This window comes from Setaria viridis, chromosome 3 (genome assembly GCF_005286985.2).
Source record: "Setaria viridis chromosome 3, Setaria_viridis_v4.0, whole genome shotgun sequence".
NCBI lineage: Eukaryota > Viridiplantae > Streptophyta > Magnoliopsida > Poales > Poaceae > Setaria > Setaria viridis.
The window spans coordinates 24,092,926-24,109,764 of NC_048265.2; the positions used below are offsets into that span (position 1 = coordinate 24,092,926).

At 42.3% G+C, this 16,839-nt stretch overlaps 1 protein-coding gene across 2 annotated transcripts; it reads left to right on the forward strand.

Annotated features, from left to right (window-relative positions):
- The first annotated feature begins 215 nt into the window (after positions 1–215).
- On the forward strand, positions 216–15,630 carry LOC117848289 (cation-chloride cotransporter 1). Of its 2 annotated transcripts, XM_034729632.2 has the most exons (14): positions 216–378; positions 555–745; positions 1,884–2,033; positions 2,200–2,278; positions 4,952–5,043; positions 5,382–5,496; positions 5,745–5,845; positions 7,211–7,272; positions 8,107–8,355; positions 8,435–8,549; positions 12,303–12,497; positions 13,158–13,558; positions 13,825–13,986; positions 14,058–15,630. In XM_034729632.2, exons 2-14 carry the CDS (start codon positions 567–569, stop codon positions 15,155–15,157), a joined length of 3,000 nt encoding a protein of 999 aa, XP_034585523.1. In that variant the 5' UTR covers positions 216–378; positions 555–566; the 3' UTR covers positions 15,158–15,630. The 2 variants fall into 2 exon arrangements, with proteins under 2 accessions (XP_034585523.1, XP_034585524.1); XM_034729633.2 differs by lacking the exons at positions 216–378; positions 555–745 and having other exon boundaries at positions 1,972–2,033; positions 4,952–5,048.
- Positions 15,631–16,839: the final 1,209 nt, after the last annotated feature.

The following is a 16,839-nucleotide window of genomic DNA, read 5'->3' on the forward strand; positions in this document are numbered from 1 at the left end:
ATAGTCATTCTAATTTGGACATAGTCGTTGTAGTATTTTCACTGGAGATTTTTCCAACATTAAAATCAGCTAAATTTTATTTCTTACTGCTGTGCTAGTAGACTGTAATGCACATTTTGCGGCAACATTTCTAGAAGGTCAAAACACGCAAACCTCGAGGAGAAGCAAACGGTTAGGCTAAAACTGGCAATTCTCCATTCGCAAGGGACCAGGGAGCAAAAAGCAGAGAACGAAGTAAACCCAGTTTCATATCTTTACTCCCTCTGACCGTTGCCGACCTTGTCCCCGTTTCCTCCTCGCCGCCGTCGCCACAGCCGCCCGCCGGCGACTATTCCTCCACCACTGCCACCGACGTTACCTCCCACCTCCTCCTCCCAGGTAAGCGAATCATCCGGTGACCTCTCCTCGCCCCCACGCCCGCGACCTCGCCGCTCCTCCCCCCGCTAGCACGTACCACCGCGGATCTGGATCCGAGGCCAGCTGTGGGGGTTGGTCGGCGTGCGTGCCTCTGAAACCCTGGATCTCACCGCGATCAGTTTCGGTGTGTTCCGCAGCGTCCCAGAGGGATGGAGAACGGTGGGATCGAGGAGGCGGACGACGCGCTGCCGGTGCCCGCGCCGCCGAACGGGCGGCGGTACCGGCCTGTCGGGTCGAGCGACCGCGCCGTGGTCCAGATGACCTCAATGGAGCCGGGGTCCTCCTCCTCCGCCGCCATCGATGCCGTTGTGACGCCCCAGCCTCCGAGGTGAAGCATACTTCTCATTCACATTTGTGGGTATCGCGAGCATTTGGTTGTGTCACGTGCTAGAAGATCGAATGTGGATTCGAACTGAGTAGAGAGCGTACTTCTGCGTGGAACACTAGCATAGTTGCTGCAAATTAGTGTGTGCATTGTCTTGGACGTGCGCTTTTTTAGCAAAATGGGCTGTTCAACGAGCAATTGGAGAGTACCAGTTGACTGTTGAGCCTACTCAATGGAGTAGGAGTATCAGAAGTTAGGATTTATAGGTTCACTGCCCTGGGGTGTTAGGGAACACTGAAACTACTATTTTGGGCATTGGGTTGCTTCTTTCTATTTTAGAGCTGTGGGCATTAAGAGCTAGGCTGTGAGATCCATGCCTGTCATATCTGTTTTGCGGGGCACCTGCAACTGCAATGCTACCATTGTTGAAATCTGCAGTGATATATGGATGCCTCTTTCTTTTGGAGGAACTTTGATGTTTGAGTGATGCTGAAATTGTTTTTAGGTTCGAAGTTGAAACCATTTCTGGTTGCTGTAAAAATAATGAGGTCTTGCCATAATGCTGGTTACTTCTGATTGGTACAATGCCTTGTGTTAGTGGTAGTCTTCTAACTTTTTCTTCTGTCCTATCATATTTTTCAAGTTTTAGTCATAGATCATGCCTTTATGTCAAACCACGGTAAGCTTGTTGCTGTAGATTTGAGTTTTGTGGTTAGAGTGTTGGGCACCAGCTCTTAAGACTTGAACAAGAATAGTACTGCTTTTTTCCTTATGTCGATTTTAGTTCTTGTGCGTGGTAAGGCTTGCCATTGCCGCATGGCATATACCCTCAACCTTACATACTCTGGATAACTTTGAAGAAATGGTTATCGCTAGACATGTTCTTTCTTTTTTTCTTATTTGTTTATACACACACACACACACACACACACACACACACACACACACACACATGCTGGCATTAAACCTGCTGGTGTCCCACTTTTGCTGTTTGGATGTCCCAGGGACATAATCTAGATATAATCTCAACAGAAAATGACCTTGAAATGTGTCTTTTGAGAATCATAAATACAAGAGAATTTAGTAGAATGCAACTTGTCCAGGTGCTGTGTGTATGAACTCACTGTTTTATGTGTGACAGGAACCTTAAACCTGATGCTAATCTAACTATTGATCCAAGCATGCGAGAAGGTTCTCCTGATGATCATGCTACATCCGGTGGATCTCAAGGGGATTCAAAGCTAGAGCTATTTGGTTTTGATTCTCTTGTAAATATATTGGGTCTCAAGAGGTACGAGCAATCATTTCTGTAGTCTTTATTGTTTAACTCAACTAAATCTTGATGTCTGTTTCTTTCGTTACAAGCTGAAAGTTTTGGTCAGTGTTGAGCACCTGCGCCCTGAAAATTGTTTGAGCTCTTTATTCTTCTTCATCAGTAACTGATTGAATCTGAACAGTATGACAGGGGAACAGATTCAGGCCCCTTCAAGTCCTAGGGATGGTGAAGATGTAGCAATTACCATTGGACGCCCCAAGGTTATATTCCATTCCAACATTTCCTGCCATCTGCTTGAAAGTTTGTTGCTCTTCTTTTGGACAATGATGAAAATTAAGAATTTACAACAATGATAATCATAAAGTCTGTGGGGGTGTATATTTCTACATCTAATGTGAAGTTCAGGATGAGAAGTTGTTTGCCGCATGTTAAATTCAATGTATTCACTTAAGCACAAAGAGCTGGTTTATTGGAACATTTGAGTAGGGATGGGAATGGGCCGGCCCGGACCTGGCCTTGGACCTGGCCCCCATGGCCTCAAGGCCAACTTCTGAGGCCACGGGCCGACCCAAACCAACGTTTTGCCTATGGCCTTGATGGCCCAATGGGCATCACGGGTCGGCCCAATCAAACCTATGCATATACAAGCAATTTCAGGCATCATTATGCAATAGCTTATCTCCACACAAGCACACATCCAGACTAAGATGTCAAGATGCATTTGAATCAAAGTGCAGAGTCTCAATCTGCATAGTCACCGACAAATTTGCTAAAAGAAAATTTAGTTACAGGTCATTAGCAAACGTTATTACAGCAACAAATCTCCACAGTTACAGGTCATTGCAGCAACAACAAAGAACTGTTCTTTTTCTCTCCCAGGCTCAGAAAATGATCCCATGTCAATATCAACCATCTGAAGACCTTCTGTGACTGCCTCTTCTTCTGCTTCATCCTCAACATCCTCTTCTTCTTTGTCATCATCAAGTTCATAGTCAACATCTTCGTCTTCATCATCATCGAACATTTCCATATCATGAGGAAGTCCTGATGAGAGAAAATGGCATAAGAAGTTAACATTCCAGTCATAAGACACATTCCTGATGAGAAGAGGGTATAAGGCATTAACAGTTCAGCTTGAAATAAATTTTAAAAAAATGCTCACCACTATAAGCTTTGCATATGTTTACTATTGAAGGAGACCGCCCTGGTGGTGGTGGAACCCTTGTCCTTGCTTCACTAGGTACCACAAATGAGGTACCCGTTTGGTACACTTCACGAGCCCCTTCTTCCTCTTCCATTTTTCTGAATATTGAAAAAAAGCTAATGAAATCCAAGGTTTATAATCAGATTTGTTATAAAAAAAGGTTTACAGTAGTAACACCAAGAACTTTAGTGAATTATATTTGTAAATGCTAAGCAACACTGCAGAAAACATATAAATGCCAGTAATTAGGAACTACTTTGAACAGATACAATCTAGAGGGCAAATCTCTACAAAAAATAAAAACAAGAGGTTCACAGGATAAGCCAAGTTGTATGAGTTCGAGCATACTGTACTCCTATATATAAATTAATGAGATCTTTCTCCACAGCTACGTGTTACAAACAGCCAGAGAAAAATGGAGTGGACATAAATTTCATAAGTTAAATTTGTATGCTTGTATGTATATGGGACAACCTAGAGCCTGTGTGTAGTGTTGGTGTTTGTTCTGCTGTATGGCTATATAAGCCTTTTATCCCCTTTCTTAATGCAATGATACGCAGCTCTCCTGCATATTCCAGGAAAAAATGTATATGGGACAGCCAGAGAATAATTGGACAACCTGAACTTCTGAAACTCAACTGAACTGTATATAATTGGATGACTATTCAAGCAGAAACAACACATGCAGAAGTAAATAGTTTCTACTTGTCAGAATGTGCTAATTTAAAGACTCATCAACAAATAAAAAGTTGTACACACTGTTGCTCACAGGGTCTATTACGAGTTCAATTACTATGCATGCTCCCTTCACAGTGGTTGGATTCTGAAATTAAACCAAGACAGTAGTATTGCTAGCGACTAAGGCATCCTGAAATTTAAAGCACAGACAGGCACCAAGAACAATCGGCAGGTGGGGAGGTGGGATCCATGTGAGAGTACTACTAAGAGCAAGAAGTACTCACAGAGCAAGGGAATAATCCAAGAATAATCTACTGAGAACAAGAACCGCTCAAAGAGAAAGGGAAAAAAAATCCACACCCAAGATCCCAAGTTTCCAACAATGACAAGAAGTGAGCTCAGCAGTGACATGGCAGCTATGCTAGCTCTACTGCGGTTCGAAATAGACACCTACCGGCAGTAGAACATTGATGAAATCATAAACCCGAGGACATGGCTACATGGGGAGAGGGGAAAGAAAGGAGAGACAAGAAGCTTACCAGAGCGAAGAGCCGTCGGAGGGGAGATTCGCTGGAGGGGAGGACGAGGCGCCGAGTCGCCGCTGCCGGAGGGGAGTGCGGTGCGCCTGCCGCCGCCTGCTCACTCGCCTCCGTGCCGAACTGCCGACGCTTGCGGATGGGATCGCGTGGGGGACGACGGGTTGACCCTATGTACCCAACGGGTCAGCAGGCCTTGGCACTCTATGGCCCCTTTGTGATTTGAGGCCACCCCGAATGGCCCATTGGCCTCATTATTATGGGTCGGGCCAGGTACCTATTGGGTCGACCCAGCCCATTCCCATCCCTACATTTGAGTTTGTTTGGAATATCAATTGGTTCATGCATGTCTGATCATCAATGTTTGTTGCCAATTATTAACTTGTTATGTTTGGTTTTAGTGAACAGATTCTATTTTAACCTTGGCTATTTATTTGCTTATTTCGTTGTGACTTATGAAATTGTACTAGTGATAACCTATATCACTGAACAGAATACTCGTATTGTTTGGACAGGAAACTGGACCTAAGTTTGGCACCATGATGGGTGTCTTTGTTCCATGCTTGCAGAATATATTGGGAATCATTTATTATATCCGTTTTACCTGGTAAGGTATTGTGTACACCTATTTTTGTTGTTGCCCGTAAATATATTGCTTCTACTTGGTCTCTGCGAAAGTCAGTTTGCTCTGCTAGTCATACAGGTGTTGCTGACATTCTGTTATAGTAGGACTAAATAAAAATAATATTGAAGTAAAACTGTAAATAGGTACTAGTACTTGGAATTTGACTTATTACAGTATTAATCCCTTTTCTATCCTTTCCTGTTATTCAGATCAGTTATAACATTGTGATTGTTGTCTCTCTTCTCTGCCTTATGTACTACTCAAATATTAACCAATACTTCTCAGATAAACTTGACCAATGCTTCCCCTCCTTTCTGTAGGATTGTAGGTATGGCAGGTGTATGGCAGTCGCTTGTTTTGGTTTCATTTTGTGGCGCCTGCACATTTTTAACTGGAATATCATTAAGTGCCATTGCAACGAATGGAGCAATGAAGGTATGTTGAGTATTTGCACACTATTTGACAATTCTTAAAATTGGGTTGTTCTGCCTTTTTTAGTTTTTTACCGTCTTCTTTGCTTCTCAATACCATTTGTGGGATATGGAGAAAATTCTCTCTAGGGGATCAAATTTAATTGTGTTTCAATGATGGGAAAAAATACTTAACATCTCATTTCAATGTTGTAAGGTGCAACCAAAATGAACTAACACCGAAAACTGTTTTGCATTTCGAATGACCCATAGGGTGGTGGACCATATTATCTTATAGGCCGTGCACTTGGTCCTGAAGTTGGAGTTAGTATTGGACTATGCTTCTTCCTCGGGAATGCAGTTGCCGGATCCATGTAAGTATACACCATTACAGCCACTAATCGAGGTTGTCGTTTTTTCACTTTTCTTCATTTTTCTGCTATTAATGATGTTAATGCTTCCTTTCTGCACTTGCTGTATAGAAGAAGGTATCATGTGCCTCTTCTAGTTGGCATGTGGTAGATAGAATATATATTGTAGTAAAAGAATATAGAGTAGTGAACTCTTGGTGAGCCTGATTTTGTTTGTTGCACCTCATTTTGTTTCAACATAGCTGGAACCCAGCCTATGTTGTTATGACAGAGTCAGTCCTATAAAGGAGGGTAGTTATAGACTGGTGAACCAATGTAGAAAAAGAAAACAGCTACTCTTATGTACTCCCTCCGTCGCAAAATGAATGCAATTCTAGTTTTGTCATAAGTCAAACTATCTCAAGTTTGACCAAGTTTATAAGGAAGGACATCAATTTTTATGATACAAAAATATATTTCATAGCAAATCTAGTGATACTTATTTGGTATCATAAGTCCTTGTACAATTTTATATAAACTTGGTCAAACTTAAGATTGTTTGACTTAGGACAAAACTATAATTGCATTCTTTCCGGGACGGAGGGAGTAGATGCAACCCAACCTGACATGGGAGGTGGCAGCAATTAAACTCTAAAGATTGGAATACACCCAAGGAACCTGTCACATTCAGAGATCCAGATAACCCTGAACCCTAGCAGCCTGACCTCGCCGATGGCGGCAGCCGGACCACAAGGGCAGGGATAGAAGGGGCTAACCCTAATAGACTGATATTCTCAATGCTTGCCTTCCATTGGTACAACACCTCTCCTTATATAGAGAGGATTACTTAATGCCTAAGTAAGAGATCTAATCTTATCCTTAACTCTAATGGGCCTGGCCCAATAGCCCCAATCAGCCCAGCCGAACTGCCCATGACAGAACCATCTTTCAAAAAGAGTGTGGAAATCAGTAATCCACATGCCCGAACCACCTAGGCTATCAGTTCCCTTCTACTATTATTACAGCTACTTCTACATTCTTTTACATTTTTTTATCCTCCCTTTTAGCTTTTGTTGGGTTTCATCTCTAGCTTGTTTAGGACTAACAGGCTATGTTGTTGTTGTACCTTCTACTGGTCAATGATTGGAGTAGCTCCAACTATATTTGCACACAAGTCTGCAATCAGACTAGTATGTCCAATTGAAGAAAGTGTCTGGATGAAAAATAGATGGAGAAATAATGAGAAGAGTACACGTGTTATGTTTTCTAATGCACAATGGAACTTCAAATAATATAGATTTCAAATAATTTGCTACCTGTTGTTGTGGGGTGCATTCATGCATGAGTGTCGCTCATCTCTGCATTGGAAACTTATTTGGTCATTTTCAGGTATGTACTTGGGGCTGTAGAAACCTTTCTGGATGCTGTTCCTTCTGCTGGACTTTTTCAAAGTAAGTTACAATTTATTTGAATCAGTATGCTTAGTTTGTGAATAGAATTGATCTACTTTCGTATATTTTCAATGTGACTCATGTGCTTTAGGCCTTAGTTAAGGCATATAAAGCATCTATGTTAGCACATTTGCAGTTTACAAAATGCTAGTCATGTAAACGTTACCACATTCTCCCTCGTTGTAAATTATAACGCAAGCATGCAATTTCAATGACCCTTTATCTTTAGCCTCTTGTGCATTCTCTCTCCTCATCATTTTAAGTAAATATCCATTCATACCATTCTCTCTTCTTTCTAAGACATTAGCACATGGACATTATGTTAATTTCCTGGTGCCATATTATTGATGTTATAGGCTCCTTAATTGTTGTCTGTAGAAATGACGTGCCTTGCGAGAACAAAATAAAGTGCGGTACTTGGAAAGACCAAAAACATAACCCTCTCTCTCTCCCCATCCACACGCCCTCTCTTCCCAACACCTATCCAATCACTCTTCCATATGGACGCTTCCCCTTGTGCGAATGCTTAGTTAGGTGCCTTGTTTTACTACATCTAAGACACTCTTGTCTTGTAAGTTGTAACTAAGATGCATACAGGACTGAGCTCACCATTTTTCTCTGTTAATTGCGTGCATGCAAGAAAATATGTTAGTTGTTGTCATGCCTGTTATGGCAGTCACAGAAGAGCCTATCTTGCAGTACAGTGTAAACAATGTTAGCTAGTTAGTTTGATGGTGAGAAATATGAGAGGAGATGAAAAAGATATAATTGATTTACTTAACTTTCTTCTTCAGATTTTTGTTTGGACTAACTTGTACCTGTTTCAAAATGCAGAAAGTGTAACAGTTGTTAACAACACACTAGTAAATGGTACAGAAACTGCTGGCACATCTACTATATCTACACCCAGCTTGCATGATCTTCAAGTGTATGGTGTGATTGTCACCATACTGCTATGCTTTATTGTCTTTGGTGGTGTCAAAATCATCAACAAGGTTGCACCTGCTTTCTTAATACCAGTCCTGTTTTCGTTGTTGTGCATCTATCTTGGTGTATTCATTGCACCAAGGCATAATGCTCCAAGTAAGTACCCTAGTTCTTACTTGTATGTAATATTTTCATCACTGTGTGATTGAATTTTACTGTTGACTTTCTCATGTAGAGGGAATCACTGGGTTGAGTATAACCACATTTAAAGATAATTGGGGATCAGATTATCAACGTACAAACAATGCTGGTGTTCCTGATCCAAGTGGATCAATATATTGGGATTTCAAGTAAGTTTTTATTGTCTCAAAATTTGAAAAAATTACAAGTAACTTCAGCATGCTCCCCTAGAGTTTGAATAACTTCACTAAACCCTATGAACTTTGAGCAATCTTGGCATTAGCGCTTTGGCTTCAATGCTGCTGTACATTTGGATAGAGTAAATCATTTAGAACTGTTGGAGTATAAGTGAATTGCTCATCTTTCCTCATTAGCTTAAGGTTTTGGGTTAAACTGGTTGGTGCATGCAACTCAATATGGTATCAGAGCCAGATGTCTCGAGTTTGAATCCTGGTGGGCGAGATTAAATAAAATAATTGCAGCCCACTCTAATTTCCACTTATGCATCCTGAGGCAGCCTGCACGTGAGGGGGGGTGTTGGAGTATAAGTGAATTGCCCACCTTTCCTCATTAGTTTAAGCTTTTAGGTTGAACTGGTTGGTGCATGCAACTCAATAAGAGTTATGAGAGGGCTCCACCCCTTGCCTCACTGCCTAACTGATTCCTCCACAACTCATCATCCTATGACCTCTTTGCCTCGGCACCATTGCCCGTTGCATGCCTGCCTCAGATTCTGGTTATGAGAGGGCTCAGGTCTTAATGTGCATTCTTGAGCACACTGTTGCTGCCATGGTGCTGAGTGTCAGCATGGGTTGAGTTGGAATAGATATTCTGTTCCTAACTACTAATAAGGAAGATACTCAACTCGATTGCAAAAAAGATTCCCTATCAGGTGACTTTCTGCAAGAAGTATAAAATAACTGGGTCATGCGTTTTGTAGGTACAAAAAGTGCAGGCTTTGAGACGGTTCATGGAGGTTTTGGGTATGGTATAGGAATCAGGAGGGAGAGGAAGTCTTGGACTTTGCAGTAGCTTTTGACTTGATGATAGCGAACACTTTCTTTAGGAAGAGACGGTCCCATTTAGTGACTTTTAGTAGTGGCCAACACTATAGCTAGATTGACTTTATCCTCACAAGAAGAGAGGATAAATGGGCATGCTTGGATTGCAAGGTGATACCAGGGGAATGTGTTGTTTCTCAACATAAGCTTGTGGTGGCGGACTTTCGTTTTCAGATGCGCGCACGTAGGGATAAACAAGCCAAGATTTCAAGAACAAAGTGGTGGAAACTGAAAGGGAAGACGTCAGAGGCCTTCAAGGAAAGGGTAATCAAAGAGGGCCCTTGGAAGGAAGGAGAGGACGCAAACAACATGTGGGAGAAGATGGCAAATTGCATTCGGAAGGTGGCCTCGGAGGTGCTTGGAGTGACCAAGGGGGGTAGAGGCGTAGATAAAGATACTTGGTGGTGGAATGAGGAAGTCCAAAGGACTATTAAGTAGAAGGAAGAATGCTATAGGCGCTTGTTCCATGACAGAAGTGTGGACAACATAGAGAAGTACAAGGAGGCAAAGAAGATCGCAAAGCGAGCTGTAAGTGTGGCAAAGGGTATGGCATATGAGGATCTTTACCAACGATTAGGTACGAATGAAGGAGAGAAGGACATCTATAGGACGGCTAAGGTTCATGAGAGAAAGACGAGAGACTTCAACCAAGTTGCATTAAGGATGAAATAGAGAACATCTTGGTAAAGGAGGATGATATCAAACATATATGGCAAGAGCATTTTGACAAATTGTTCAAGGTGAGAATGAGAACACAACCTTGCAGTTGGATGACTCTTTTGATGACACCAATAGGCACTTTGTGTGGAAGATCTAAGAATCTGAGGTCAGAGAGGCGTTGAAAAGGATGAAAAGTGGTAAGGTGATGGGCCCGGATGGTATCCCAATTAAGGTGTGGAGATGCCTCGGGGATATAGCCATAGTATGGCTAACCAAGTTGTTTAACCATATTTTTCGGTCGAATAAGATGCCGAAAGAGTGGAGAAGTATACTGGTACCAATATACAAGAATAAGGGAGATATTCAAAGTTGTACTAATTACCGAGGAATTAAGTTGATAAGCCATACTATGAAGCTATGGGAGAGAGTTATTGAGCATCGTTTGAGAAGGATAACACGGGTCTCTATGAACCAATTTGGTTTCATGCCTGGAAGGTCAACCATGGAAGCTATTTTCTTAATAAGATAAGTTATGGAGCGGTATAGGGAGGAGAAGAAGGACCTACACATGGTTTTCATTGACTTGGAGAAGGTGTATGACAAAATACCAAGGAATGTTATGTGGTGGGCTTTGGACAAACTTAAAGTCCCAACGAAGTACGTTGGACTTATTTAGGACATGTACAACATTGTTGTAACTAGAGTCTGAACAAGTGATGGCGATATAGATGACTTTCCGATTAGAATAGGACTGCATCAAGGGTCTGCTTTGAGCTCTTATCTATTTGCCTTGGTGATGGATGAGGTAACAAGGGACATTCAAGGGGATATCCCTTGGTGTATGCTCTTCGCGGATGATGTAGTGCTAGTTGATGAAAGTCAAGCATGAGTAAACAGGAGTAAATAGGAAATTGGAGTTGTGGTGAGAGACCCTAGAGTCTGACTCAGCAGAACTAAAACTGAATATATGAGATGTGACTTTGGCACTACTACACATGAGGAGGGAGATGTCAGTTTGGAAAGTCAAGTAGTGCCTAGGAAGGATACATTTCGATATTTAGGATCAATGCTACAACGAGATGGGGATATTGATGAGGATGCTAGTCATAGAATCAAAGCGGTGTGGATGAAGTGGCGCCAAGCATCAGGAATTTTAAATGACAAGAGGGTACCATTGAAGCTAAAAGGCAAGTTTTATAGGACGACGATTAGACTTGCAATGTTGTATGGTGCAAAGTGTTGGCCTACAAAAAGATGACATGTCCAGCAGATAAGTGTAGCGGAAATGCGTATGTTGCGTTGGATTTGTGGTCATACGAGAAGGGATCGAGTTCGGAATGAGGATATCCGTGATAAAGAAAAGCTTATCCAACACTGGCTGAGATGGTTTGGACATGTCCAACGAAGGCCTCCGGAGGCATCGGTGCGTAGTGGAACCCTAAGGCGTGACAGTAATGTGAAGAGAGGCAAAGGAAGACCAAAATTGACATGGGAAGAGGAAATAAAAGGAGATTTGAAGGGATGGAATATACCTAAAGATTTAGCCCTGGATAGGAGTGCTTGGAAAACAGCTATTCATATGCCGAACCCTGATTTGTGGCTCTTGTTGGATTTCAACTCTAGCCTACCCCAACTTGCTTGGGATTGAAAGGCTATGTTGTTGTTGTTGTTGTTGTTTAGAAAAGTCTATTTCAATGTGGGTATGTAAACTTGTTAAGAGTCTCCAAAGCTCGTGAAGTTCTGAATTATCTGAGTAGGATCCTAAACTAGCCAAGTAGGTCAAACTGATGCAATCATTTGCATTGGAGCCATGGACAATGAATTCCTTAGGAGGAATCACATGGTAAATACATGCTAACATGGTTTGTCCTGTTCCTGATGGCACATTTGTAGGAACCATAATCCATCAAAATTGATTATGGTCAGAGCTGCAAATTTTAATAGGTTAGGCAGGACTGCAGGATTGCTTGTTACCATAAAGAAAGCTCACCATGGTTCATATCCATTTGTTTAATGAATCTGACCTGCCCTATATTCACAGTCTGTTGCAACTAGGTGATTATCTGTGACAAGGTTTGGAGATATCCAAGCTTTTAGGTGCCTAAGTGAACCTTTGGTGCATTTTGGGCATGCACTGTACTTTACACATTTCCTTGTGCATGAGAAAATTCATCTTGCTAACATTTTTTTTGGGTGTTTCAGTGCTTTGGTAGGTCTCTTTTTCCCAGCAGTCACTGGAATTATGGCTGGCTCAAACCGATCTGCCTCACTGAAAGATACACAACGTTCGATACCAATCGGCACATTATCTGCAACTCTTACAACAACTGCTATGTACCTGTTCTCTGTGCTTCTATTTGGAGCCTTGGCCACAAGGGAGGAGCTTCTAACTGATAGGTAGCTGCTTTTTAGTACTGCATACTAGTTCTCAAATTGCTGATAATGTGTTTTTAAGGGTTTGATAAATTGGGCTTTGTAGTTCATGATGCCATCAGAGCATAAATACATGTCCTAGTTTTTTCACCAAGTTTGAGACAATGGGATTTTGTGGCCGAAAGGGATAATTCTTGTCATGTTTTGTAATTTTCCTAATAATAGAGAAAATGATACAAGGTCTTACTTGCAGCCATCACTTGCTTCTGGCTGTATGTGTATTGTACACAATTTTTTTTGTTAGTGAATTGTTCAAGTATGGTTGCTGTTACATAAATCCTGTTTAGGATGCTTTACCGTTACCGTTGTTTGTCTGGAGTGAATATAAATAAATGCCAGCCAATGGTCTTGTTGCTAATCTACTTTATAAGACTGATGGCAATATTGTGGCAAATAGTCATAATGGCTACTACAGTTTTATTGTCAACTATCTTGTTTTGTAAGTCTTGAATTATACTTTTTCCTTATTAACTATTTTCTTAGAACTACTACTACATTCTATCAGCATTGCTGTGGTCCCCTATTGTTTATTTTTTTAAATGTAGTCCCATAAGGCACTCCAGCTGTTGCACAGTTTCTTATTGCTTGCACAATCAGCTTACAAATTACCCTTAATGCTTGCAGGCTTCTTACTGCTACAGTGGCTTGGCCTGCTCCTGCAGTGATTTACATTGGTATTATTCTGTCGACTTTAGGTGCAGCACTTCAGAGTCTGACAGGGGCTCCAAGATTACTTGCAGCAATAGCGAATGACGACATTCTCCCAGTTCTTAATTACTTTAAAGTTTCCGAGGGATCTGAGCCTCATGCAGCCACTTTATTTACGGCATTCATCTGTATTTGCTGTGTGGTTATTGGAAACTTGGATTTGATTACACCCACTATCACAATGTTTTTTCTTCTGTGCTATGCTGGTGTGAACCTGTCATGCTTTCTGCTTGACCTCCTTGATGCTCCTAGTTGGCGCCCTCGATGGAAATTTCACCATTGGAGCCTTTCACTTGTTGGTGCATTACTTTGTGTTGGTACGGTTCTTAATTCTTTTACCATTTTTTTTGGTTTTATCATGATATTCAGCACATACTGTTGTAGTACTCGAGTTATAACATTAGTTTGATTCAATACTTCATTCAGTTATAGCATTAGTTTGAAACTTTGAATGCAAAACCTTCTCTTCATCTGTACACGAGTATTGCTTATTATGTTTTACACTAGCACACATCTAACTAAAACACACCAAGAAACGCTTTTGTAATTATGATCGCTTACATGGATCTTTCTCAATTTTCAGTGATCATGTTTCTGATCTCTTGGTCTTTCACTGTTGTCTCCCTTGCCCTTGCAAGCCTCATCTATTACTATGTGAGCTTAAAAGGGAAGGCTGGAGACTGGGGAGATGGGTTCAAGAGTGCATACTTTCAGTTGGCACTCCGGAGTCTCAGATCACTTGGAGGTACGCCTGATTTCTGTTTTGTCAATACTTAATCATACCTCACATTTTGTAACTTTTGGTCCTTTTCGCAGCAAACCAAGTCCATCCTAAGAATTGGTACCCCATTCCTTTGGTATTCTGCCGTCCATGGGGTAAACTTCCGGAAAATGTTCCTTGTCATCCGAAACTTGCAGACTTTGCTAATTGTATGAAGAAGAAGGGCCGTGGTATGTCAATTTTTGTCTCAATAATTGATGGTGATTATCATGAACTGGCTGAGGATGCGAAGACTGCATGCCGTCAACTGGATGCTTACATTGACTACAAACGCTGTGAGGGTGTTGCGGAGATCATTGTGGCCCCCACTATGTCTGATGGCTTCCGTAGCATTGTGCAGACCATGGGCCTAGGAAACTTGAAGCCGAACATTGTTGTGATGCGGTACCCTGAGATCTGGCGACGTGAGAATCTGACACAGATACCGTCAACATTTGTCAGCATAATAAATGATTGCATTATTGCTAACAAGGCAGTAGTCATTGTGAAGGGGCTCGATGAGTGGCCTAATGAGTACCAGCGACAGTACGGGACAATTGACCTGTACTGGATTGTGAGAGATGGAGGATTGATGCTTCTTCTGTCTCAGCTCCTGCTCACAAAGGAGAGCTTTGAGAGCTGTAAGATCCAAGTCTTCTGCATATCTGAAGAGGACACTGATGCAGAGGAGCTGAAGGCTGATGTCAAAAAGTTCTTGTATGATCTTAGGATGCAAGCTGAGGTCATAGTTGTGACTATGAAATCATGGGAATCACACATGGAGAGCAGCAGCACCGTCGCTCAGCAGGATGACTCCCATGAGGCTTACACAAGTGCACAGCAAAGGATCAGGATGTACCTTGACGAGATGAAGGAAACTGCACAAAGAGAAAGGCATCCGCTAATGGAGAATGGGAGGCAAGTCGTTGTGAATGAACAGAAGGTTGACAAGTTCCTATACACAATGTTGAAGTTGAACTCCACGATACTTAGGTACTCCAGAATGGCAGCTGTGGTGCTTGTGAGCCTGCCCCCACCACCTCTAAATCATCCTTCGTATTTCTACATGGAGTACATGGATTTGCTTGTAGAGAATGTCCCACGCATGTTAATAGTTAGGGGATACACAAGAGATGTTGTCACATTTTTCACATAATTAGATATACACTTGGAGATTCTAGCGCCATTTTGTTGTTGTACTGTCATAGCAGACTGGATAGTGGATACACAAGATTCAAGTGCAGATTCTACCACTGAAATCACAAGCCCTCACCTTGAGGGCTACCATGAGATGATATGTCAGCTGTTCAGAGCTGTTGTTCACTTGCGGGTTTGTGAACTACTGAACTGCAGTGTCTTCATTCTTTTCTGGATTTGAAAGATCCACATAGCAAGCTTTGGTTCTTACAAATTTTGTAGCTATATTCATACATAAACACTTTCCATCTAGTAACATAGTACTCATATGTTGGTTCGACGATAGAAATGCAACCCTTACGTAACACTGAAACATTTGTATGTGTATTTTCTTTGTGGCACTTGTATACGCTTGTGGACTGATGTACCAGTTGTTGAAATGTGCAAACCTGTGAAAGAGGTAGCACTGATCATATAGCTGTTGCAAATGAATTTTGCATGTTCTCTGTCTCGACTGTTTAGAGTTGATGGTACTAAACTTCTGCCTATGCATTGCTCAATTAGCTGTATTACTTATTTTACTGGGTTAATTTTTTATGTACATTGGACCATCTTTATTTCTACTATTTTTACTGGGGTAATTTTTGATATATTGAACCATTTTTTCTAATCGGTTTTATTGAATGCTGATGATGTGCATGTAATTTTCGGGCAATGAAATCATCTGTCATGATGCGCTTACACTTTCCAGTTGCAGTTTGTATTAGGCCGCGTTTTCCTAGCTTGTATTAGTTTCGAAGGTAACCAACCATTGATCCTGCCCCAGTGCCTACCTGTTGAATTTTCTTGGATTCATGTGTATCACAACGATCAGTATAGGATTAGATAAAACCCAAGTCTGGTGCTCTCTGTGTCACTAAGAAACTTGTAACCAAATGTGACAGAAGAACATGATCTTTCATCACCAAACGTCAATGGATAAAAATGTGAGAAATAGCCCAATGTTGATCTAAAGCATGTTTTTTTTACTCCTTCTATCTCTACCTAATATTAATATTAAAGGGAGGAAGCCATCCTTCGTGTTTTCTGCCCGTTTAATTTTTCAATTCGTTCGACCTTCTCCAAATTTTTTTTGTTCGATCCATACATGGGCATGGACCGCTGGTACTTGCCGATACTGAGCCGAACTCTCACCTCCAACGCAGCTGTGGCCCTGTTTGTATCCGCTTATTTCCCGCTTATTGGTGGAAATAAGCGATAAACCCACCCAAACGCCTTGCTTATTTCCCGCTTGTCACGTAAGCCGCTTAGTTGAAAATCTGGAATAGAACTAGCACCCAGCTTATCTCGTACGCGGGTCAGGAGATGCTCCTGGGGCAAGCGGACCATTTTTCCCCAGGTACCCTCGACCACCGACGCCTCCAGGTGTCCGCCCCCGCGCCTCCCGCAACCGCCGCCGCTCCAGATCCCGCCGCCGTCGCTCGGGTCACCCGGCCCGCCTCCCTACCTTTGCCGGGCTTGGCCCCCACCGCGCCTCCCGCAACCGTCGTCGCTCCTGCAGATCCCGCCACCGCCGCTCCTGCAGATTTCGACGCCGCCGCTCGGGTCCGTCGGCCCGCCTCCCTACCTTCGTCGGCCGCCCTTGCCAAGCCCCCGCCGCCGGCCGCCCCTGCCGCTTGCGCTCCGCCCCTGCCGCCAGGG

Excerpts from the sequence above, each read along its gene's own strand:
- LOC117848289 (XM_034729632.2), top strand. The coding sequence starts at position 567 with ATGGAGAACGGTGGGATCGAGGAGGCGGACGACGCGCTGCCGGTGCCC. Across the intron at positions 8,550-12,302 it reads TCAATATATTGGGATTTCAA|TGCTTTGGTAGGTCTCTTTT; the intron begins GTAAGTTTTTAT and ends TGGGTGTTTCAG. Across the intron at positions 13,559-13,824 it reads TGGTGCATTACTTTGTGTTG|TGATCATGTTTCTGATCTCT; the intron begins GTACGGTTCTTA and ends CTCAATTTTCAG.